Consider the following 26,896-nt stretch of genomic DNA (forward strand, 5'->3'; position numbering starts at 1 on the left):
CCTCTCTATATTGCATTGATTTTCTTTTTAATCCCAAAGATAACGTTTTATTTATTTATTTTTGTTCTTTTTAGCTTAATTTTCAATCTTTTCAAGAGTTTTATGAATAGCTATTATTATCATTATCTGTTTGTACACATGAGGAATTTGAGACTGGGAGAAATGTGCAGTGACCCACCAAGAGCTACACTGATAGAAAATAGAGTCAGGGTTTGAACCAGATCCCACAGAAGTCAGTTTCTGATTTTATCCTATACAATTTTCCTAGTATATCATCACCATTACCAGTTAACAGAGTGCCCACATGCTGTGCAAAGGAATGCAAGTGCCATGGCATTTGGCCTGTAAGAGGGGAAGTATATCGAAACTGAAAATAAATGTCATAAGAGAAGCACTGCCCACAAGTCATTATTTGTATTGTATCAGATAAAGAATGTCCAAAGCTCACATTCATGTTGCACTTTAGTGAACACTATACACCACTGGACTTCTTATCAGAAAAGTGAACAGGTTGGCCTGAATTGATAGATTTTTCTTCACCTGTCCTTATTGCTATCATCAAAAAAGGGAGAGGAAATACAAGAGAAGATATTATATAATATTGGTAAGCTGATAATAATAACATGAAATAATATGAAATAATGAAGAACTTAGGTGTATTCAGGAAAGGTTTCCTGCAAAAGAAGGTGGATTTTCCCACTCCGTGTTCATTAAACTATGCTGTATGTATTTTACTGCTTGTTCACTTTTTACAGAGGGAATTTATTCCATTTGGAGACTTCTGGGAGGTCTGGCCAAGCCCTAGAGTTAAAGATTAGAAGAGGGACAACCGGCTTAGAGAATTAATCATACTCACAATCAGAATAGAGAAACGTATAACCCAAGAATTAATTTAAACAGACAAAAGAGATAGTTTCCCTCCACTGTCATGTGGAAATTGTTTTGAGAGAAAAACAAGTTCCACAGCTAGATAAGAAAATTCCTCCCCCTTCTTTTGTATGTGAGTGATCAGACAGTATATATTCACAAAAATATATAAAATATCATAAATGGAGAGATCCACATTTATTTCTGGTGGCTTATGCGTTTTACTATGTAATTGTTACAATCAGTTTTTATTTGTATTCAGAAGGAAAAAATGCTTAAGAAATGTGTGTTCTGTTCTTTGCAAAGTTGTACCTTGAACTCTGTCTTCTGTCTTCCTTCTGGTAACAGAACATTTACTGTGTCCTTCTTGTGCCCTAAAGATCTGACTCTTTGCAGTGTCCCAAATGCCACTGCTCTGAAGAGTCAGGGGATGTCCTGTGGGGAAATAGTCTCTGCTCTGGCTGGAATATGTCATTAAACTATGCTGTGCCTTAGTTTCTACTCTACAACTTGAAAGTAGTGATATGAAGCCTGGCATATGTCCATGGAAAGAACAGAGATGAAAGAAGGTATAACCATGTTACGGCCAATGACTGATGCAATGATATTATCATGCTTCTCTCACGTGATCAAGATCAGGCCAGTGTGAGTGTTCTTATTTGCTCCCAGCTCCAAAAGGCATTTTCCTGATAGTCTATGGGATTGAATATAAAACTTACCACTCTGTGGTCAAAAATCTCATGACATCTCGCTTTGGATTTAAGACCAAACCAAAAACAAAAGCACTGCAATGGTGCCCTTTCTTTGTAGAAAAACAAAGTTTTATATTTCTGAATGTGTCACATGAGGCAAAATAACCTATAGAAATTTCTGGTCTGATTCTCTATGCCATCCACAATATCACCTATAGCCCAGCCATGCTAAGCTTTGCCCTGGACCTTCTAAGAACTTACAGGATTCCAAGCATTAGTTCATGCAGTGCCATCTGCCTAGACTGTATCCCCAGTGGCCTTTTGTTTCCTACACACTGCATTGTGAAGCCTTTGCAGATTTCATGGGTGAGGTGAACTCATACCTCCTTGTATTCCCAGGGTATTATTATGTCCCTCTATTAGAGCACTTACCTCAATACTTTAAAACCAATCTTTTTTTTAATGTTCTGTCCCCACCTCATACCCATCCTGACCCACCACACTGTCAGCCCCTCAGCAGGGAGGGGTGTCCTTGATATTTAAGTTTCCAGTACAATGTTTTACAAAGAGCTGGCATTTAGCCAATATATACGAAATGAAAGAATTACTATTGACTTATTCTACACTCAGCATATCTGAAAATTAATGATTCAATAGTTTATCAGGTAGTGCTCTTTGGCCCCAGAATGTTCTCTTGGATCATATTTTGCCATGTGCAAGAAGATAAGGAAAGTGCTAACCAAAATCATTATGCATCTTCTAAAAAACAGCTTTTAATCTCTCTAGGTTTTTATGGTCTTATTGATTAGCCAACTCCATTTACTCATACCCTTTGTGTGTTGACTACTCTCAACAGCCTTTCACTCACTATTCTACATTTCCCATTTTATTTTGATTGAGCTCTTGCCATTAAATGATTGCCTAGTTTAGTGTAACTATAATGGTCATAATAATTACTGCTATATTATTAATTAATGCCATGTTAATTGTCATCAAATACAATGAACTAAAAACTTCAGTGGATCATACTTGGATGCACAATGCTGTGAATACAAAATGTCATTGAACAGTGTACTTTGAATGGGAGGGTCATAGGATATAAATTATATCTCAATAAAGTCATTCAAATAACTTGTACTCTGATTAATGCACTGATTATTGTTTATCATATGCCATTTTGTGCATTTCTATCCACGTGCTAAGAAAAGTGAGACTCAGAGAAATGCAATTTGTCCAAGATAACAAAGTTGGCTATTGGTAGTCCAAACAGGAACCTAAGTCCTTTCACACCAGTCTAGAACTCATTTCATGTTTATAATGCTGCACCCATCTTGGACTTACAGAGGTGCACTGGAGGAAGTTTGACTTAGTTCTAAATTCAGTATAAGGACCCTTCTTCTGCCAATATAAGTGAACCCTCTGACTATCCCTATAGCTATTCTTATGCCCTAGCTTTCTTTGGTTATATTGACTGGGATTACTCTTCCAGATGAATGAAGCATGAAAAGCAGTATCATGGTGCTTCATTCCTGAGAATCACAAGACACAAACAAATCGGGGATTTTTTCTTTTTTTTAATTTTTAGTTTGTTTGGTATTTATTTTTCTTTTGTTTTGGTTGGTATTTATAAGAAACAGAGGAGAGAAGTGATACAAAGAGTTTGGGTTCTGATGCAGGGGATTTCAGTCACTGCTTAGCACTTTTTTACTCTACCTTCCATATTGAGTCATGATCCCAGGGGGGAAGTAGGTTGTGTAGCAGCCTCCAGAGTACTGCTCCTCACACCAGTTCTTCTCTTCATAGTGCACTGGCTGTAAGACACAGTGACAACAGCCTGAAGGAGATGTAGAGGGAAAGATCTTGTCTAGAATAAATCAAACACAGTCTAGGAGACTTCATAGTAGAGAACCAATTTGCAGTCGTTCCTCATAATCCAAGGGAAATTGGTTCCAGATCCTCTGATGGGTACCAAAAACCTTGGATTTTCAAGTCCTTCATATGAAATGGCATATTGTTTGCATATAACTTATGCACATTCTCCCATATACTTTAAATCATCTCTACATGATTTATAATACCTAATTCAATCCAAATGCTATGTAAAACTACTGTTTTGTACCATAACATTTATTTAAAAATAACAAGAAAAAGTATGTACATCTTCATTATTTTTTAAATTATTTTTAAAATTTATATATGACAGCAGAATGCATTACAATCTTTATTACACTTATAAAGCACAATTTTTCATATCTCTGGTTGTATACAAAGTATATTCACACCAATTCATGTCTTCATACATGTACTTTGGATAATAATGATCATCAAATTCCACCATCATTTCTAACTCCATGTCCCCTCCCTTCCCCTCCCACCCTCTGCCCCATCTAGAGTTCATCTATTCCTCCCATGCTCCCTCTCCTTACCCTACTATGAATCAGCCTCCTTATATCAAAGAAAAAAATCCAGCATTTGGTTTTTGGGGATTGGCTAACTTCACTTAGCATTATCTTCTCTAATGCCATCCAATTACCTGCAAATGCCATGATTTTTAATCTCTTCTATTGCTGAGTAATATTCCATTGTGTATATATGCCACATTTTTTATCCATTCATCTATTTAAGGGCATCTAGGTTGGTTCCATAGTTTAGCTATTGTGAATTGTGTACATCTTCATTATAAATGCATTTTTTCCAAATATTTTCCATCATGTTTGGTTGAATCCATACGTACAGAATTTGCCTATATTTCTGAAATAGAGTCTCATTATCCAGTTTGTGTGTGTGGGTGTATCTCTCTCTCTGTGTGTGTGTGTGTGTGTGTGTGTGTGTGTGGTGCTGGGGATTGAGCCCAGGGCATGCTGGAGATTAAACCCATAGCCTTGTGCATGCAAGGCAAGCGCTCTACCAACTGAGCTATGTCCCCAGCCCCTTATCCTGGTTTTTTCAAGATTTTTCTTTAGGCAGATCAATGTTTTGGGTAAGAAACCTCAAAGAAATTCAGGTTTTAGTAAATTTTCTCACTTGGTTTGTGCATGTCTTGCCATAAGTACTGTTCATAAGCTGTAATTTATTTCCATATTTAACTTGATCTGATCTATTAAGAGGTTTGTAGTCCCTAATGGTTTTGAGAAATGTTTTTAAAAAGAAGTTGTGCTTACTGGAGTGGTTGGACAGAAAAAAATCAGAAAAACATGTCTGTCAAAGAAAAAGGATAGGGTCTGATGTTATGGCTCAGTAGGGTGCTCACCTAGCATGTGCAAGGCCCTGGGTTTGATCCTCAGCACCACATATAAATAAATAAAATAAAGGTATTGTGTCCAACTACAGCTAAAATAATAATTTTTTAAAAAAAGAAAAAGGATGAGCAGATTCATATTTTCTTGTGAAGATGAGCTTTGTTAAGGGGAGCTGGAAAGATAAACCTAGGTTTTGTGGCACGCAGGTGTTACTGTTGATGGTGGTACTTGTAAACAAATATTGGCCTTAATAGGCAATACTTCATGTGAGATTGTACAAAGTTTGAACTTCTTTTAAAAAACAAGGGCTGGCAAAAGATCTAAAATCAGCACACTACAGTGATACAGCCACCTAAATATTTATAGTAGCACAATTCACAATAGATAAATTATAAAGTCAACCCAGATGCTAGTCAATAGATTAATGGATTAAGAAATAGTGAGATACACACACACACACACTCTCTCTCTCTCTCTCTCTCTCTCACACACACACACACACACACACACACACACAATGGAATTCTACTCAGTCATAAAGAAGAATGAAATTATGGCATTTGCTGGTAAATGAATAGAAATGAAGAATAACATGCTAAGTGAAATAAGTCAAACTCAGAAACTCAAAGTTTGAATGTTTTCTCTCATATGTGGAAACTAGAGTAAAATAAAGGAAACAGGGAGGATAACATAAAGAAGCAATCAAATATAAATTAATAGACAGTCTAAAGGAAGTCAAGTGAAGTTGAGGAAGGAGAAAGGGAGAGGAGGAGAGGGAGGACAGGAGGTAAAAGGGAGTATCATGAATTGAAATCAATTTTCATACATTTATGAGTTGGTTGGTAATTATGTGTAACTATAAAGCTCTAATAATAAGTAAGAAAAAAAACAAGTACTGGGAGTCACTCAGTGGAAGAACATTTGCCTAGCATGAGCAAGGCCCTAGGTTCAATCCCCAGGGGGTAAAAACTAAATAGATAATTTATCATTAAACATTACTTTGAAAAGATAAAATCAACATAGCAAGTTTTAAGAGGAAAAAATGTTTCTTTAAAATAGACTTGAAAGATGTTTTGTTTAAAAAAATTTTTGCAATTGTATAACTGACTTTGGATAGTCATTCTTAAGGCATCCGATTTGCAAAGGATGAAGCCTCGCCTGATGGGTTTAGTGGCTCCAGGTCTGTTGTGGTGTCCCCAATACAGCATGCTCTGGCATCTGAGGGCTGTAGCCACCTCTTGAGCATCCTTCTCTGACTGCTTGCAGGCAATTTCAAGAAAATTTGCACTTTCACCTTTCTTTGCTTTCAGAATATTTTTTCCTTCCACACAATACACATTAAAGCAAGAGTAAAGCAAGTGTCTCTCTCTCTATGACAAAACCATACAAGGACAGAACCAACTCATTTTTATCATCTGGAATTAATCATCCCACATTAGAAAGAGATTTTTCCAAATGAAAATGACCACTCTTTTTTTGGGAAATATGAGAATAATTGCTTTCCTCGCCAGACAACCACCTCACAAGTTGCTGGAGGAACTTCAATTACAAACTGCTTTAGCCTGAGAGTGTCTAAGAATGTGACTTCAAAGAAGCTGGAATATCTCTAATAGCATTTTTAAGCAAACACAAAATGAAAACCAAAAACAAAACAAAACAAAAATCTAATGAATTTTAACAGATGTTAAGTGATTGTTTTAGTGTGTATTTTGGGTTTGCTATACCACCCTGAGGCCTGGAGTCTATGTTTATATTTATATTTACTAATGGCATATGAAATAAAAAAACAAAGCATACTTTTCATTAATATTATATTTCTCTCCAAACCAATCAATGACTAGTTTTTGTTCATTTATTGAGCAAGAATTTCAAAAAACCCTTGAGAGCATGTGTTTCACCTATAACAAGCACAGATAATCTCTAATGGAATTAAAAATTTTGTTTTAAAATAATGAATAAAGCCAGGTTTGGTGTCACACACCTGTAATCCCAGCCACTTGGCAGGCCAAGACAGGAAAATTGTAAGTTCAAGGCCATCCTGGTTAACTTAGTGAGACCCAGCCTCAAAATTAAAAAAAAAAAAATGGGTGTGGGGATACAGTTAAGTGGCCAAGCACCCCTGGGTTCTATCCCTGGCATTATAGAAAGGAAGGAAGAAAGGAGGAAAAGAAAGAAAGGTCAACAAAATCAAAAGCCACAACTACTTTACCTGGAGGAAGTCAGCCACTCCAAAACCGAGCAATGTATATATTAGAGCAATAGCACTAAGCTATGTAGCTGTTCAGCTAGATTATGGTATATATTGTAGAGACTTGTGTCTGAGTGGTTTACTAGTGAAACATTTTCAGCTCCTTCATTAGATTTTTTATTATTATTATTATTATTATTATTATTATTATTATTATTATTATTATTATTTTGTGGGACTGGGGATTGAATCCAAGGCCTTGTGCATGCTAGGCAAGCACTCTACCAACTGAGCTATATCACCAGCCTTTTTTTTCACATTTTAATTGCTCATTTGTACATCACTCTCCACTGTCCTCAAATGGTTCATGGGTACCTGGGTTTAATAACCACTTTCAAAAGGTGATATAATCCATGTCAAAGCAGTAAAAATCCATCAATCTGGTGATCATTACAAGAACAGCAATTTGTCATTTTAAATATTGATGAGGGAGATGGTTATGAGTACCTTGGGCCCTCTGTCACTAAACATCCCAAGGAAGTACTGGTTTGCTTGCTTACCACACTGCCACCCTCTCCTACCTGCCCCCACCCTGACCTGTAACCATATCAGACTTCTACTTGATTAATTTGAAGATCATCATTTCCTCAGGATTACTTCCAAAGGTGTCTAGGAAACTCATCTAACAGGGATTGGCATCAGCCTGTCTTCCTTCCATCCCTAATGTTCAAGGGTAAAACAAGGCAGAAAAGGGGACATTACAGGTCCTCCTATTTTTAACTGTAAGACAGTGAGAGTGAAGTGAGTGTTAGTTTGTGGGCATGAATGAGACTCTGGTCTTACAAGTTCACCAGAATAAAGGAAAGCTATTTTTCATCCCCATCCTGGCTTCCAGGATCCAGAAACTCCTATGGGTAGCTGAAACCCCTACCCTCTTCACCTCCTGATGGAGCTGGAGGCAGAGGAGCCCAACAACCTGCTCCAGGTAGAGCTCTGAATTCAGGGACAAGTGTAGCACCACCAAAACCACAACATGTCACAAAGTTCCTTACCTGCCATCAGCACATCCAGGACCCATACTCTTTGGGACCACTTATAAATTAACCAGATCCTCTGAAAGTATATCAGAGTAAACACGAGCTCTAGGACTCTATATGTGTGAACCCATCCTTGCTTCAGGATGAACAAGTTCTATCACCTTTAGGAAAGAGATGGGAAGCAGTCTTACCTTCAGAGCTTCCTGGGAGCCCAGAACTTTTGCATAGAGCTCACACAGTTTCCTCAGCCTACAGAACAACAATAACAACAGAAAAGACAAATGTGAAGATGAAGAAAGGAAGGGAAAGAAAAAGTGAGGGGCACCCATCCCCTTATAAGAAAGACTCAGTAAGCAAGTTGTATTCCATACTTTTGTGATTATGTCAAAATGTACCCTAATGTTATATACAACTAAAAAGAATTTTAAAAAGAACAGTAGGCCAAGTGATTAAGGGCCACTTAATACTGTATATTATAAACCTCATCTAGAAAAATAGAACTTATAGTCAAAATAAAATGTAGACCCAGGCACACACCAGCTGTGAAATTATAGGCAAATTAAAAAATAAAAATGATTGTAAGCCATTGCTTCTACTTCAACACTTCATTTTAAGTTTTTAGATCAAGGCATTTTGTCCTAACTCAAATGTCTTAAACCAATGAGATCACAAATATGAATCATGGATTGTTGATAAATCTTTAAGAAAATCAAATAATGTGTTGCTCAAATCACTAGGGGACCCAGGGCAATTTCTTCGTTTGTTGGATAAAAGAGACCAGGTACCTCTTAAGTGTCAGTCCATCTGCCTTAGTAAGTACTGAAGATTCTGAGAGGGTGACAATATAGCTCTACTTACCTTCCTCTATCTCCCTCCCTACTATGAGGCTGTGGTGGGTACAGTGGAGAATGTATGGAGCAGGAAAAGCTGTGATTTCTGTTTCTGCCTCTTAGATACTGTGAGATCTCAAGCACATTACTAGAGCTTTCTGAGCTTTATTTTTAACAACAATCTCCACGGTTTTTTTTCATTAATGATGGAAAACTGTGGTTCCCAGATGTACAGCATCAACACCATGAGGGCACTTGTTAGAAATGTTAATTCTCAGGTCCTGCCCCAGACCTCCTAATTCAGCAAGGGTAGTAGCATCAATCTGCATTTCCACAAATCTTCCAGATGATTCTCAAGTTTGAAAACCACTGATGTCAATTTCTCCACCCACTAACTGGTATGTAATAAATAAATGTTGAACAAATAGTAGCTCTTAAGTCTAATGGGGAATTTGGAAATAAGGCAACCATTATAATTAGTCAACTAAAATGAGTTGATTATTCAATTCAATTAGTCAACTATATTTATATAAATAAAGTTATTTCAAGCCTGCTTTTAACAGAATAGTAATGCTAACAAAGGTCTTGAACATGTTTTAAAGCTAAGCCAATAATTTTTAAAATATTATCATTATTATTTTGAATTCAGAAATTTTTTTATAAAGGTGTATTAAAATGCCTAATATTTTCTCCTCTCTCTCTCATTCCCTTTCTCTGTCTCCCTCTTAATTTTTACATAAATGGTTTGGCACAAGCAGAGAAAAAGCCAGAAAGAACAAAGAAGTAAAATTAAATTCAGAAATAGAAGCAATTATATAAAAGGATTTAGAATTCATAAAGGTGAACATTTTAAACCAGTGAAGAAATGACACATTATTCAATAAAATGGCTCTGGGACAAATGGCTGCCCATGAAAGAAATAAATAAAGTTGGACCCTTATATTACTTCTTATACCAAAATATATTTCAGAAGGATTAAAGATTTGCATAAAATAGATGAGCCTAGAAAAGTAGTGGGAAAATTGGTGATTTTAAAAGAAAAATCATCTTGCAATAGGAAAGTCTTTTCTATGCATGATAGAGCATTTGTCAGTGATGATTTAAAAATGGATAAATTTGATAAAGAGATAAAATGATACTATAGTATAAAAATGAGCTATAAATATAATCAAAAGGTAAATTGGGAAAAAGATTTGTTCCAGGCACTAGAGAGGCTGCAGTGAACTAACCAAACAACACTTCCTAACTTTCATGGATCTTATATTGCAATGGGGACATTTTGAGATGAGGGCTTAAGCAGACCTCTATAGCCCTGGCCACACACAGAGATGTCACTGGTCACAAAGGAGTATGCTGACAGAAGGGGAAAGAATGCACATGAGGTTACTAAGGGCTCTTAGTTGGTAAATATGTAGTGGTGTGGGAATACATAATTGGCAGTGATGAATACTAACTGCCAGAAGAAATTGCCACCTCCAGAGAAATCAGTCCCTCTGTACCTATAATCTGTAATTGCTATGCATCACTCATGTATGGCTCTGCAACACAGTAACTTCTCTACCTGGTTATCTTCTCCACCAGTGCATTTTCAGCCTGGTTTATATTCATTTTCACAGTCTTCATAGTTCCTAGCATGGTGTCTGGTGTACAATAAACTCAATAAATACTAATTTGAATAATTAGTTCTTAAGTTATCAGATCTGTGCCTTTATACAACCAGACCCTTATAATTAGCATAACAGACACACAGTATTGTCAATGCACATATTATTGGGCAGTTTGTAAGTTTAAAATTCAGTAAAATCGAAAGGCAAGCAGATAGGTAGTAAAGAAGAAAAGAAAGAGGGAAAGCAGGGATGGAGACAGGGATGGAGAGGGGCGAAAGGAAAGACGGAAGGAAGAAGAAACACTTCTTTTGCTACCTTTCTTCTTTGTTAAGACGTGCCAATTTTCTTGCTTTGTGAGCAAGGATAAATCTGAAATATAGAAACAAGAAAGAGAAAGGAAATTAATGATTTCTTTCATCTTGGTCTCATTATTTATTTATTTATTATTTTTATTTGTTTTAATTAGTTACACATAACAGTACAATGATCTTGACATATCATACATTTGGATCAGATGGAATATAATTTCTCATTTTCTGAGTGTACAGGTTGCAGAATCACATTGGTCATATAGTCACGTTTATACCCACAGCAATAATAATGTCTATTTTATTCTATTGTCCTTCCTATCCTCACTTCCCCTCCCCTCCCTCATCCTGGTCTCATTTTTATACTACACATTTGCCTGGTATTCAATGTTCAAAGCCAACCAGAAGAAACAATCTATACATTTACCTATTTCATGTTCAGAATTTTAACTGTTTACATGTTACATTCCTGACATTGAAGAGCACCTTGTAGCTTTGGGGAACAAGGGACAAAAAATAGATGACTGGCAATGATTTCTGCATAGGGTAACAGGATGAGTGACCCACGTTCCCCCATCTGGCTGGTGGCCAATAGGAATGAACCCTGGACCTCAAATGCTTTAATTAAGGTTGCATGTGAGTCCTTCCAATGTAACCTAGTTCTTGTTCTTTGGTTCTTTCTCCACCATGGTGTCTCTCTAGCAGTGAACTTTCTAGATTCTCTCTCCATTTACAGCACTATGATTGCTTTCAAGTTAACAACTGACTTTGACTGCCCTTTCTCACCTTGGCTGTGTATGAAATAAACTTATACATGTCCTAGGTCCATCACAATTTTAGTTGCTTCAGTTAAACACCTCTTTGGAACAGGTTCTGGACCCCCAAGACAGTTTCCCATCTGTGCTGGTCTTTCCTGGAAAGTTGAGGATAGGACTGACCTTGGTTCCTCTCTAGCAGAAATGAGAAAATCTCAGCATCCCACAGGAATAACATTTACTATGGTTTTGATATGGTTTATTCCTATAAAAATTCATGTAGAAATTTGATTCCCATTGTGATAGTGTTGACAGGTGGTGGAGCTTTTTAAAAGGCATTTTCAGACTTCAGGGATTCACTCTCATGAAAAAATTAATATAGCTCCTACAAGAATGGATTAGTTTTTGTAAGAGTTGGTTGTTATAAAGTAAGTTTGGCTTCCTCTGCTGGCTCTCTTCCTTCCTCTCTCACTGTGATCTTATGTCACACACTCACTTCCCTTTCACTTTTCCATCATATGTGATGCAACACAAGACCCTAACCAGAAACCAAGTAGATGCTGAAACCATGGTCCTGGACTTTCAAAAAATGTGAATTAAAATAACATCTTTTCTTTATAAATTATCCAGTCTCTGGTATTCTGTTATAGTAACACAAAACAGATTAACACAACACTGGTGTCAACGCAGCTTCCACAAGAAGCTTTCTTAGCAAAACACCCCAAGTTATGTCTTTGAATCATGTTTCAACAAATAATAGATTTTATATATATATATATATATATATATCCCAGCACTAAATATGAAATGGATATAGCAAATTAAAAATGTCATTGGTATTATATGTCTCTTGTAGATATTTATTCCTTGGCACACAACAAAGAAAAGAAGCAATATGAATTTTTCTATTGCAGGATTTGGATAGTAGTGTCATTCAGTAAAAAAATTATTTAACAAAGTTTGAGGCACATGTATTAATAGTGTTTGATTATCTTTTCAATACTGAACACAACCACAATGCCATAATTTGTCTTACCCCATGATAGCAGCATAGTTGCCATCAGGTTTGGTATCATCCAGTGTGTAGGCAATTGGAGCTTCCTCTCCTTCAATAACCATGGTTCCACAGTAATCTTGGATAATAGCAAAATGGAAGAACTCATTCATCATCCTATCAAACTATCTGTAGCACTTACAATAAAGCACACATTTTTCAATTTGAGAAACCCAAAGTCTGAAAACAGCATAGTACACTCTAAATTTATGAAGACAAACCAAATATATTGACAAGAGGGCTGAGTAGCAAAAACAAATCAAACTATAAGTCCTTTCTTCTCTGCAAAGAATAGGGCAATATGATATTTTGAATTCATCCAGGTCACCATTTAATAAAATCTGTTTTTTCTTGCCATTAATACTTGTGTCTCATATTTTCTTTTTTAGAAGGAATCAGAATAAAATCAAAGATGTGTAAGGGAAATATTAGTCCTTTCCTATAGAACAGAAGGGACTACATATTTACATTTTATGAAAAGCTACTTATTCTGTTTTGTTTTTATTTTTTTATTTTTGAATTTTAGGGATGGGGTCTTGGTGTGTTGGTCAGACTGGCCCCAAACTCCTGAGCTCAAGTGATCCAGCTGCACCAGCTTCTCAAGTAGCTGAGACTACAGGTGTGAACCACTACATCTGGCCACTTATTCTATTTGAACTATTTCTTGACTGAAAACAGGGCAGACAGGACTAAAGTTCATAGAGTCCAAAACCTTCATTTCAAACATGATCTCCAAAAACCCTTTCCCCCTTAAGAAAATCTTGGGAAACAAATTCAGCTCATTCTAGATAAAAGGGCTTCCTTCAGCCCCCACCCCCCATGAAACCCAAAACACAGCCCTTTGAATCTGTGGGTTCCATATTTGTGGATTCAAAACATTGGATTGAAAATGTTTGAAAAAAATTACACATGTACTGAACATATACAGACTTTTTTGTTGTTAGTCCCTAAACAACATAGTATAATAAATATTTATGCAGCATGTATATTGCATTAGCTATTATAAATAGAGATCATTTAAAGTATACAAGAGGATGCATGGCATTTTATATAAGGAGCATGATCATCTGAGAATGTTGGTATCTGTAGGGGTTCTGGAACCAGTCCCCCATGGATCCTGGGAATTGACTATATATTCAATTTCAACAAAAGACTGTGACACAGCAGCAGTAAAACTGTCAGGCCAGGGTCTGAAATGTTGTAATAATATCCTACTGCAGCGTACTCTTCCCCCTGCTCCATCATTTTCTTGCAAATTGGAGGTTGTTTCAACAAAATTATGGTGGAAGACTCTGATACAAATGTTATATAGAAAAGCCAATAGAAGGGTTTCAAAATGAGGAAGAAAGAACAGAGAAAGAACTTTGCAGGCACACATCTCCCCAACCTGTGCTCAGGCACGAGTGTGTGATAAGACACACCCAGAGGCTTTTTTAACTGCCCTTGCCTCCTCTCACATCCCTCCCCTCTGTGCACCTATGAGAAAGTCAATGTGCTTGTGTGCCCCTTAGGTGTATTGCGGTGGGAATTATGTTGATCAAGACTGAAGTATGAGAAGAAAAAAAAATTCAAAGTCCGTCCAAGAATTCAAGAAGACTTAAGAATATAAGAGAACTAGCGAAGGAATCACGTGTTATAAGAAGGCAGAAAGCAAAGCATCGTAGCATATGCCTGTAATCCCAGGAACTTGGGAGGCTCAGCCAGGAGGATCCAAGTTTGAGGCCAGCCTCAGCAACTTAGTGAGACCCTGTCTCAAAATAAAAATGAAAAGAACAAAAGGACCCCAGGGTGTAACTAAGTGGTAAAGCATCCCTGGTATCAATCTCCAGTGTGGCCCCCAAAAAGGCGAGAGAGAGAGAGAGAGAGAGAGAGAGAGAGAGAGAACAGATCTCATCAGCAAAACACACAGGCACATCTTGATGTAGGGATCAGCTGAATTAACTGTCATAGGACACCAGGTAGGGTCAGGGTGAAGATACTACTTTCTTTTTTTTGGGGGGGGGGGAATTTTAATATTTATTTATTTTTTTTAGTTTTCGGCAGACACAACATCTTTGTTTGTATGTGGTGCTGAGGATCGAACCCGGGCCGCACGCATGCCAGGTGAGCGTGCTACCGCTTGAGCCACATCCCCAGCCAGGTGCTACTTTCTGAGTGGAGGGGGCTCTTCAGACACTTTCTTCCCTGAGTGAAAGTGGACTCTGAGTCAGGTGGGTGCAATTAGAGAAAATAAAGAATCAAGGGGCAGAGAGAAAAAGTCATGTTTGTGCCAGTGGAATTTCATGCAGCATCATGGACTTTCTATTACTTGCAGATAGAAAGCTTAGGGGACCTGCCTGTGCACACAGTGTCCCCTCAAATTGAGTAGAGTCTCATTCTTAATAATCCCTTATGTCCCACCATCCTATATATAGTACACCTATGAGAACTTAAATTGAGCCTAGGGGTAGAGCCTAGTGGGAGAGAGGTCTTTAGGTCACTGGGGAAATGTTCTCAAAGGGGACTGTAGGACCATAGACACCCCTCCTCACTCTCTTTTGCTTCTTGGCAATGAGGTGAGCAGTTTTTCTCTGCCACACATTCTCACCATTATGTGGTGTGTTGTCACAGGCCCAAAAGCAATGGGGTCAACTGGATATGGACTGGAACCTCCAAAACTGTGACCACAAATAAACCTTTTCTCTTTACAAATTATCTCAGGCATTTTGTTATGATAGTGAAAAGCTGACTAACACAATGGCTATGTGAAGAGATATGTAAACTAGTTTGACCTCAATAATCATTTTACTATGTCTATATATTAAGACATCATGATGTCTTAATATACACAATAAAATAAAGGCAGTGTTTAGCATGATGCTAGGAGAAGGAAAAGAAGCAATCAAGAACTGGTTATGTCTGATACCAGAGATGCCAAAAACATTTGTTGGAGAAAAGATAGCCTTTTAACAAATAGTGCCTCGAGAAATGTAAATCCATATGTGGAAGAAAGAAACTTGACCCCTATCTCTCACCCTGCAAAAAAGTCAACTCCAAGTGGATCAAAGACTTAGAAATTAGACTAGAAACTCTCCAGCTGTTAGAAGCAAACACTTAAACATATTGGCACAGGAATTGACTTCTTTAACAAGATTCCTAAGGTGCAAGAAATAAAACCTGAAATCAATAAGTAGAATGGCATCAAATTAACATGCTTCTACACAGCAAAGAACACAAGTTCATGAAGAGAGAACCTAGGAAATAGGAGATCTTTGCCACATTCCCCTAAGATAGGGCACTGATATCAAGAATATATAAAGAACTCACAAAACTTAACACCAAAAAAAAGAGAGCAAATAACCCAATTAGTAAATGGGGAAAAGTACTAAAGAGATACTTCTCAAAAGAAGAAATACAAATGTCCAACAAAATATAAAGAAATGTTTAGCATCTCTAGCAATCAGGAAAATGCAAATGAAAAAAGTCAAAGGTTGAATGCTTTTATCCAAATAGTTTTGATCTGTGATTGGCTGAATCCATGGATGCAGAACCTGTGGATACAAAGGGCTGATTGTACACAGGAAATACTACTCTGAGACCAAACTGTGACATTATCTACATTTGTCTCCAGCCATCTTCCTTTCTGCTGTGTTGCTCCTCATTTCAGTCCACCCTGCTCTTTGCTCTCAATCCCAGAGATTGACTGTTCTTTCCTGATCTCCACTTGGAAGAAAAGGAGACATGATAAAAGGAAATGTGATAAGACTCTAGCATTGTGTTGTCCAAAGCAGTAGCTTCTAGCTACTAAAATGAAATAGAATTGAAAAATTCGGTTCCTTAATTTCACTAGCTACATTTCAAGTGTTCAGCATCCACATGTGGACTGTGGCTAGTGTGTTGGATAAAGTAGATCTAGAACCTTTCTATCATTGCAAAATAGAGGACTTCAGTGAGCATCCACGTGTACTGTCCTCCATGAGGACTAGATATGAATGAAGAAATTAATTTAATTTAATATGGTAGAATCTTGACACTAATGAGAGATGGCCTGGAAATTTCCAGAATTCCCACCACTGCAAATAGCTTTACAAACTCATATTTCAAAAAAGTATTAGAAAATGGTACTAATTTATTTTCACAAGATTTTGTGGGAGGATCAAATAAATGTTACATCTAATTGTACTAAAGAGTTGGTCAGATACCAAGGAAAGTCAATTCCAAGAATTTGTGCTGATGTGTTTTATTTGAAAGAACTATATTTAAGAACCTGGAATTCTGCTTATAGCATTTGCTTGTAACTATTTTTATTAAAATTCTGGATATAAAATGTTATATCCAGAATTTTAATAAAAATAGTTTCAAGCAAATGCCTATATTGACACCAAGTGTGTTAGACCTTCTGCAGAAATCTTTATATGAGGAAAGTACTAACCATTTTTCCTCCAAAAGGGCTCCTTATAATAAACGATGCACTTGATGACTGAACCCAAAGGCACACGAGTGATCAGCTGGTTTCTCATCATTGGCAGAGGTGGGTTGAAGTGAATCTTCATGCCCAGAATGGGTGGAATAGCGCTGATCACATATTTTGCCTGAAAGAAAAGCAACATGTTTAAACATCATTGGTATGTTGTTTCAGTTTTTCCCTAATGATCTTCTCTCATTTCACCCTTGTCCCCATTTAGTCTCGACAGCAAAACTGAAAAGATCCTGTTAAAACCTAAAGAAACCCTAATGTTCAAAACCTCTAATGATTTCCCATTACACTTGGAATCAAAGTCAAGTTCCTCACAGTCACATCCAAGGTCATACATGAAACAGACTCCTGGTACATTTCTGATTCCACCTCATGTTGATCTTCCAACTTCACTCCTCTTACTTCTGTCATTTTGACTACCTTGCTATTCCTTGATCATGCCAGACTTTTTCTCACCTTGGCACTTGCCATTCCATCTACTTGGGACAATCTTCTCCCCAACAGACACGTGGCTTAATCCAGAATTTTCTTCAGTTCTGTGCTCAAACATTACCTTCTCAAAGGGTTTATGATAGCTGAGATATTCTTGACTTTATGTAAGCTTTGGTTATCTATGAGACTCTGGTCTCCCCACCTCTACCTGTTTAAGGGTCTCGGTTACCTCATATGTTTCATGGTTTAGGGTCTCCACGAGGACATTTTCTCCTGTTTGGTCAATGTGGATCACAGGTCTCTCTAGCTTTACTCGGTCCCCAAGGAGCTCCATTATTCGCTCACTCACTTGACCAGATCCTCCCACAAATTTCCTCTCCTGGAAAGAAAACAGGCAGGTGGGAAATACAAGAATGGCTATAAATTTCTAAGTGGCTTGTTTTCCTAGCTTCTCTTCAATCTGAGATGTAGAATAACTGTTGTGAATCATATCTTTAACCACTGTTTTCTAACTGGGGACTGCTGACTTTTGATAAAATCATAGGTTTTCTAAATCAAGTTCAAAGCAACTTGTAGATCTCCAGGATCCAACCTCAGCAGGACATCCTTAGAATGATCTCCAGGTCCTATCTGTCTTGCCACCACCCCTGATCTATGTCCTATTTGTATTTGGGGTGGATTTGGGGGGTTGAACTCAGGAGTGTTGTACTTCTAAGCTATAACTCCAGTCTTTTTATTTTCCTTGCAATACTGGGATGGAACCCAGGCCCTTGCACACACAAGCACTGTACCACTGAGCTACATTCCAGCCCTTTTTATTTTTTATTTTGATATACGTTCTCACTAAGTTGCCCAAGCTGGCCTAGAGCTTACAATTCTCCTGCTTCCGCCTCCTGTGTAGTTGGGAATTACAGGTGTGTGCCACTATGCCTAGCCCTTCTGCATTGTTTTGTTGAGCTGTTGGGTCTTGTGAAACTACTACTCAGCTACCACCTGCCTGAGCTCACCTAGGCCTTGCCCTATAAATGAAGCTCAGAACATCCCTGCCTCTACACCACACCCCACCCTACAGGTCAGCCTGGGACAGTGCCTGATGCTTCTGTGGTCACCAAGGTCACTTCACCTCACTGCACCCACTTGCCCTGAGCCCTGCTTCCAAATGTTCCAAAACTTCCAAATATTCTGCCTGCCTGTGTACACAGTTGAGCTGGCTCCTCTTTTCCAATTTTCAGTTCAGTTAATTTTTTAAAAATTTCAAACAGATCCAGGAAGAAGAAGAAGGAGTAAAAAGGAAGAGGGAGAAAAAGAAAAGAAAGTAGAAGGAAAAGAAAATGAATGTGACTATTAAGCAGATTATCTAAGGACTTTAATCCCCTTTCTACTGTGTCTAGCATAGTGTCTCATGTAATACTGGGGCCCAGGGAATAGGGAATGAATGAATTAATTCATTCCATGTGTTTTAAATTTGAAAATGCATTTCTAACTTTTCTTTTTGAGCTTTCTAAGAAGTGCTCAAGTTATGTCCATCTGATAGTCTACAAATTTACCAAACAATAATTGGAAATATCTACAAATAGAAATGTCCAAAGTCCATAAAAAGGGATAAGTCTAATCCTAAAATTACATTGGCTACTCAGTTCTTACACTGGTTACCTGATGACAGACTGTTCCTTATAAATATCACTCTGAGCTACCATGATAAAACACTAAAAGCCACAAGCCTGCCTCAAGTTTCAGCAGTTCATGATTGAAAGTAGTAGTGGTTTTCTGTTGAGATGGTGGTGAAATTAATTGGTACCTGTCCTCCATTGGTCGTTGAGATGATTCTAGTTGTGCCCCCACACTGTTTCACATACCACAGGAACCATAGAGCAGAGACCTCATGAGTCTCTGCAGTAACACAAAGGTTCACAAAGAGAGTGGCAAGATTCTTTGCAGATCTGCTCAGGAAAAAGCAACAGCAAAATTGGCAAATGTAGGAGAGTATAACTTAATTATCTAGAAATTATTCAAATAATGCATTTTCTTGGCTAAATTTAGCACAACTTGACAAGTTGCAGGAAAATGTCAATAGAACCCAATATTATAAAACAAGACATCAGATATTTAGGGATTTCTCTTCCTCTGAAACAAAATACCTTACTCAGAATCAGCTTGTGTTCCGTATTCTATGCTGTCACAATTTGTTCCCACATACCCACTGTTTTTCAGTGATTCCTCATCTCAGTGGAACACACCACCATTCACTCAGTAGCTAAAACCAACATCTTAGAAATCAAGCTTAATTTTTCTCTCTGTCCATTACTTTGTCTCAACTCAATCCATCAGGAAGTCCAGTCATCTCTCAACACACCACTCTACCTTCACCACCACCAAATGAGTGTCATCTCTTACCAGAAGTATTGCAATTACCTCCTCCAGACTAGCCTCTCTGCCTTCTCTTGTCCTCACCTCATATATATTGATCACACTAGAAGACAGATGTTCTTTACCTCCCTCCCCATTATAGGGTTCTTTCTCAAATATAAAATAAGTCATGTCATTCTATTATTAAATCCCTCTACTAGCATCCAATCAAAACCAGAATAAGATAGCCCCAAGTAACATAGCCCATGCCTACCTCTTCTATCTCATCCTCAACTCTCCCCAACACACATTCTAATGTTTTCCCAAGAAAGATGTGTTCTTATTTATCTGTGAAAATGAGCACTGGCTTCCATATTCCCAGAATCTTGGCATTTTATGTTGTTTTGACATTGTATAGTATCTTTAGAACTCTTCTCAATGTCTGAAATTATCTTCATTATTGATTTATTATATTTATTGCTGTTTCCCCCACTATAATATCAACCTATGAGAGCTGGGACCTGAATGAATGAATAAACGAGAAGAACCATTAGTTAAATACAGTTTTTGAAACATCCTTAATGTACAAAGGATATGCTAGGTGCTGTGTTGAATGCAAAATTAGTCACAGTTATCCATTCAATTTATTTTACTCTCTAACAGAAGACAAGCTCAAAGGCTGGACCAGTGGGAAAGCAATTAACAAAGCATATAGGGTGAACCTTTGCTTGGTTTCTTGGCATGTAAATAGCTAGAGGATATATAATGTCAAGAAGCACATCAGAAAGTAAACAATCTCACGTAATTCCAAAGTCTCAGTTATATCTAGCATGCCCTAAAATTCAGTAGTAATGTGTACTCTGGGATAGCTTTAATAAGGACCAATATTGTTTTTGCCTTTGTTGTAAAGTTTGCATATTGTTAGTTTAGTTACACTTGAGGCAGAATTTTCTACCTGATAATGCTGACAAAAGGTGAAATAAATTATACCATTTTTTATTTGTTTAAGTTTTTCCATACTCAGTAGTCTTTAAACTTTTTTTTTGGTATGGGGGATTGAACACAGGGGTGCTTAACCACTGAGCCATATCCCCAGCCCTTTTTTATATTTTATTTAGAGACAGAGTCTCACTGAGTTGCTTAGGCCTCGCTAGATTGCTGAGGCTGGCTTTGAACTCAAGATCTTCCTGTCTCAGCCTCCTGAGCTGCTGGGATTACAGGTGTCCACTACCATGCCCAGCTTCTTTAAACTTTTTATTTTGTTCAATTGTTGTCATGACCCTATAAAATAACTGTTAGCTTTCCCCAGTTTACAAGCCAGAAAACTGAGTCTCAGAGAGTTTAATAATATATAACTACATGACCCACTATTAAGCTTACTCAAAACTCAGGTTTTTAAAACTTCAAAATCATTTATCATTAGTCAACTCACAACCTTGAAAGAACAGATACTTACCAAAGGGCAGATCGCTACTTTAGTGTATATTAACCCTGGAAATTTATAGGATTGTGACTAATATATCAGTTATTGGCAATGTCTGCAACCTAACAGCACTTTTGTGACAGTTACCATCATTCCATCCCACAAATGTATTATATATACATTGAAGTGACTTAGAATTAGTTTGGTAAGATTCAATATGATCACTGATAGGATGGAAATTGCAAAATCAATTTGCAGCATCTTTCCAAAGCAAATATGCAGACATTAGCTTAAAATAGTACTTCAAAGTGAAAATATCTTTTGTTGTTTTCTATACCCTAATTTTATAGGTAAATTCAAGACATTGACTAAAGGGAGTCATAAATAATAAAATCTTAGCAGGAAACCAGCTAGACTACCAATATTAAACACAAAAATACTGTTGAGATTTTAATTGCTGCTGACAAAAGGTGGGAAAGAAATAATCCTGGTTTGAAATGAAGGGAGAGCTAAAAATACAGTGGTCCACTCTTATTCATAGGGGATACACTCTAAGATCCCTAGTGAATGTCTGAACTTTAGATGGTACCAAAACCTGTATTTATTGTTTTTTTTTTCCCTATATATACCATGATAAAGTTCAATTTATAAATTTGGCACAGGAAGAGATGAACACCAATACCTAGTAATAAAATCAAACAATTACAATAATATATTACAATAAAAGTTATGTGACTAAAGTCTCTTTCTAAAAAAAATCCTGAAAAATAATATTTTCAGATGGAGGTTGACAATGGATAACTGAGACCACAGAAACCCAAGGTGTAGATAAGGCAGGGACAACTTTAATTCTCTCTGGTGGGCTAGTCCATTTCTAATCCTTTATTTGATTTACTCTGGGACCATCAGAAGAAAGGGCATGAGCTGAACAATGTTTGAGTATGGAAAGTCAATAAAACTAGTGTAATATTTTTGTTTTTGCTCTGTTGACTTTTTGAGAGATAAATGTTATAACATTTTTCTACATGAAAAATATGTATATTAGATAATTGGAAAACTCATAAGATAAAAATATAAGGGAATGGGTATCTTCCATATTCTACACCCAAAAATATAATTACCAGTCTCATTTTGATACGTTTTGATAGGCATAGGTTTTCTAAAACTGATCACAGCTGTGATCATATTGAAAATATGATTTGTTGTAGTATATATACACAATGGAGTTTTGTTCAGCCATAAAGAAGAATGAACATATGTCATCTGCAAGAAAACAGATGGAACTAGAGACCATTATGTTAAGAGAAATAAGTTAAACTCAGAAGGTCAAAGGTGATATGTTTTCTTTCATATGCGGAAGCTACAGAGGAAAAAGGAAAAGAAAAGTGGGAGTGGATCTCATGAAAATCAAAGGGAGATCAGTAGAGGAAAGGGACCAGATAGATGGGGGAGGAGAAATGCTGGGAAAGATACTGACTAAATTATATTATAATACGGTGTACATGTACAAATATGGAAATACAGATCCCACTATTATGTACAACTATGATTCACTAATACATACATGGAAAAAGGAAAGAAGTATAATTTGTGTTCCTGAAGAGCATTTTATAAATGACAAAAACTGAAAGAATGATCAACATTAGTCTTTGAATGTATGATTTTGCTTTAGTTTGAATCACAATAGGTTGAATGTTCTGATTACTTCTTTTTCTCTCTGATATGTGGATGGTGACACACAACAGGAGTGGAGGGAAGAATAGAAGTTCATTGGCTTAGACAAAGAGGAATGAAGGGAAGGGAGAGGGGATAGGAATAGGAAAGACAATAGAATTAATCCAACATCAGTTTCCTAGGTACATACATGAATACACCACTGTGAATCTCACCATCATGTACATCCACAAGACTGGGATCCTAATAGAATAAGATATACTCCAAGTCAAAATATACTATATTGTCATGTATAAAAAGAAAAAAAATAATAAAACCAGCAAATGATTCTGTGTGTATCTTACTTAGGAAGAGTTAGGCGAGAGTTGCCTTGTATTCTCAAACTCCTAATATCTCAGAATGCTTTATTTTTAGTCAACAACCTACAGTATTAATTAAGTGGTGGACTAGGCCAAGAATAATGATAGAAAATCTCAAATCTCTATGATTATAAGGAAATATAATTGGCCCAATCTTCAAGGAGTTTATGGGGAGAAAAGATAAAACTGAATTTATGAAAAACTTTTCATAACAGAAGTTATAAACAATGCAGATGATTATATAATGACTGTATTTTGGAAATCTAAAGTATAGCATTTAAAAATCAATGATACAACCTTATTATGGTTATAATAAGTTATATTTCCAACTGTGTTCTCATAAGAAGAGTTAAATAGCATTAGACATGTGTTTTAAAGTATACAATTAATGATAGGCATTTATTTCATGACAGATGATTTTACTATTCCAGAAATGGTTACTCTCAAAGGCTGAAGACATAGGAGAAGCACAAATATGTTTCTTACAGAGATTAATTATATAATAATAAGAATAAAAAGTAGAAGTAATAAAAATGTCCCACAGAATGATAATGGATTAAATACATTATGATATTTGCCCTCCATGGAATATTCTCCAACTATGAAATGTGATATTTGATGAATAATTTTAATAATGTAATGTCTTTAAACAATCTTGAAATAAATGTCTGTATTATAATATTAAATGTTAAAAACATTTTAATGGATCTCTATTGTTTTGCAGTGCACATATAAGCAGCTTCTTTTTTAGAAATGAGATCATATATCCCACTGTACACACTCTATGACAATCTACTTTTCTGTGTGTTTAATATTATGAGTTTTCAAACCATGAAGTATTACTCTACAACATAATTTTAAAAGACTCTATAGTATTCAATGTTTGGAATGTGCCATAATTAATTCAGTCAATCTTTTATTTTATTGGCTTTTAAGTTTTCCCTTTTAAAAATGATGCTTTTAAATTGGCTTTCTTCCTCTCTCTCCCTGTATGCTTAATTTCCTTTGTTCTTTTCATGCTTCTTTTTTAAGAATTATATTGAAAAATATGCAAACTGCATGTCTTTTGAGTATTTCTATACCTCAGATTCAGATATTTATTAAAACCATATTTTTATGTTTGATTGTCAGTACTCTGTTTCCCTCCCCAATGCCTAGAGAATTTTAACCCCAAAGCCAAATACAATTCTAACTTCTGTTGTTCAACATAAGAGGACCGTCTCTTTGAACTTGGCTTCCGTTTCTCTCACTTTGTTGACCACAAACTCCCCATGTGCTTGAATTACAGCCCCCACAATTCTTTCCACTGTCTCTGTTGTCTAGAAGTGGTGAGGCCTCTTTATGCCATTTGTCTAAATACTCCTCACAGTTTTTATACAGTTTCCAGCACCAACAATAAGATGCTAATATTTGATTCATAAATACTTCCTCTCAATACTACATGTTTTTCGATAAAGGATAATGGTAGTTCCAATTACATGTTTCCCCTACAGTTATGAACTGCCTAGAAAGTCCTACTCAAACTTCAAGGAGTTGCCCTACATCACAAAAGGTGTTTCAAATGCATAAGCTAATCATCTGTGCACCTGACCTTCAGAATACAAAAATATTCCTACATCAACAATTTGAAAATGAGATCTTTAAGAAAATGAGATCATTAAGCTGTTCTAAGGAAAGTAGGCAGCACATTCTGGTCTGTTCTGACTACTCTATGGGTTAGTACCACCTTCATGATGCAAAACTGTTCTAAAGAAGGAAATTGGATGTATAGCTATTTTTCTTTAAATTTTCTTCAGTACTGGAAATTGAATCCAATGTCTCTTTACCACTGAGCTACATCCCAGTCCTTTTTTACTTACTCAGTCCAGCAGATCTTGTTTAGCAACTCCTTCATTGTCATGTGGTCCCACTCTTCTGCAAGGGGTGCCTTCCATGGGGCATCACTGGGAATCTATATTCAGATTAGGATTTGAAGGAGAAAGACAACAGTAATTTTCCACTCTAAATAACTATTTAAACAGTATTAAAAACTCAAAGGAAAAAATGCAAGTTTCTAAATTCTTCCAATAGTTTCTTGCACTGCATAAACAACATTGTCTTTGTAGCTTTCCTGCTAAAGTATCTATGCTATTCAACCTGTACATAACAATAACACTTCCTGCACAAAAAAATAGAAGTATGCTGTATTCAGGCTATTTCCAAGAACAGATCACAGTACTTCCCCCTTAATCCATGGGGGATATGTTCCAAGTCCCCAAGTAGATGCCTAAAACCACAGATGGTAGCAAACTCTGTATATGCCTTGTTTTTCCTATACATACACATCTATAATTAAAGTTTGATTTATAAATTAGGCTCAGTAAGAGATTAACAATGTTAATAAAATAGAATAATTTTTAACAATGTACTTTAATAAAAGTTAGGTGAATAGCGTCTGTTTATTTCTGGAATTTTCCATGTAATATTTTCAGACATATTTGACCATGGGTAACTAAATATGCAGAAAGTAAATCCATGGATAAGGGGAACATACTGTACTAACTTACTAATTTACAGAGAACATTTTTAAATTTAACTCTTTAACTAGAACCAGACAGCTTCACTAAATCAACAAATCAGAGTCTTCAGTTAGGCTTTACATGTGTTTACTTATGGGCTTCAGGTTTGGGCACAGTGTAGAATAAAAGATCCAGAAGTCTTTGCAGTGTCCTGAGGATTTTCTAAATTAGAAACATCTTCTCAGGAAGGTTGAGCCATACATAATCTTCTATAGCTCATCAGTAGTATACAAATAGCAGTCTTTTGACATCTCATTCTTTTAGAGGTTAAAAACAAATTTATTCATTTCACAGATCTTTACTGATTGTTACTATGTGCTCACAATGTGTAAGGCATGGGAGATGGGTAATAGATAGAAAAATACAAATACCAACAAAGAAGCTTTGGGAAACTTTACCTCTTGCCCCATGTCATCCATTGTCCTCCAAAAGTTGTTATGATCTAAGTAGGTAATTGGATTCCACACTGGTGGGAATGGGCCTCTGAAGGGGTATGATTTGCCCTGTGAGACACAAAATACTTTTTGAAAGAAACATTAGCTATAATGTAAGTGTAGTTAAATCTTCCAAATTGGTAAATGTCAGCCAACAAAATCATGTTAGTGATCAATACGTAACATACCCTCAATTCTTGGCTCCTTGTGTCCTTAGAATCCTAATTTAACTTTTTTTTGAGGGGGGGGGGCTACTAGGGATTGAACTCAGGGGCACTCAACCACTAAGCCACATTCTCAGCCCTATTTTGTATTTTATTTAGTGGCAGGATCTCACTGAATTGCTTAGGACCTTGCTTTTGCCGAGGCTGGCTTTGAACTCTCAACCCTCCTGCCTCAGCCTCCCACATCACTGGGATTACAGGTGTGCACCATCGTGCCTGGCCTATTTAACGTTTTAGCAGAGATTTCCAGTAAAATCTTCTGTTCACCACATAAATTTGGTGTCAAACCAAGCACAATAGAGAGGTTTCTCTCTGAAAGTGGCATCCTTACCATGTAAAATTTAAATGCCAGTACATACAGAAGAAGGTTACCAAAAGTCATCTTATTTGCCAATAATGCCTGTAGATATCAG

General features: G+C 36.6%; 1 protein-coding gene across 1 annotated transcript in view; it reads right to left on the reverse strand.

Moving 5' to 3' along the window:
* LOC107144315 (amine oxidase [flavin-containing] B) overlaps positions 1-26,378 on the reverse strand; it is a 29,949-nt gene extending 3,571 nt beyond the window's left edge. The window contains exons 1-9 of the mRNA XM_015488119.2: positions 26,224-26,378; positions 25,127-25,218; positions 19,264-19,405; positions 17,695-17,844; positions 16,989-17,148; positions 12,560-12,656; positions 10,776-10,829; positions 8,215-8,272; positions 3,273-3,370 (exon numbers count right to left, since the gene is read on the reverse strand). Coding sequence (XP_015343605.1) covers positions 3,273-3,370; positions 8,215-8,272; positions 10,776-10,829; positions 12,560-12,656; positions 16,989-17,148; positions 17,695-17,844; positions 19,264-19,405; positions 25,127-25,218; positions 26,224-26,244 — 872 coding nt within the window. The 5' untranslated portion in view covers positions 26,245-26,378. The remainder of the gene's footprint in view (positions 1-3,272; positions 3,371-8,214; positions 8,273-10,775; positions 10,830-12,559; positions 12,657-16,988; positions 17,149-17,694; positions 17,845-19,263; positions 19,406-25,126; positions 25,219-26,223) is intronic.
* Between the last annotated feature and the right edge of the window lie 518 nt (positions 26,379-26,896).

The sequence above is a fragment of the Marmota marmota genome, unplaced genomic scaffold (assembly GCF_001458135.2).
Source record: "Marmota marmota marmota unplaced genomic scaffold, marMar, whole genome shotgun sequence".
Lineage (NCBI taxonomy): Eukaryota > Metazoa > Chordata > Mammalia > Rodentia > Sciuridae > Marmota > Marmota marmota.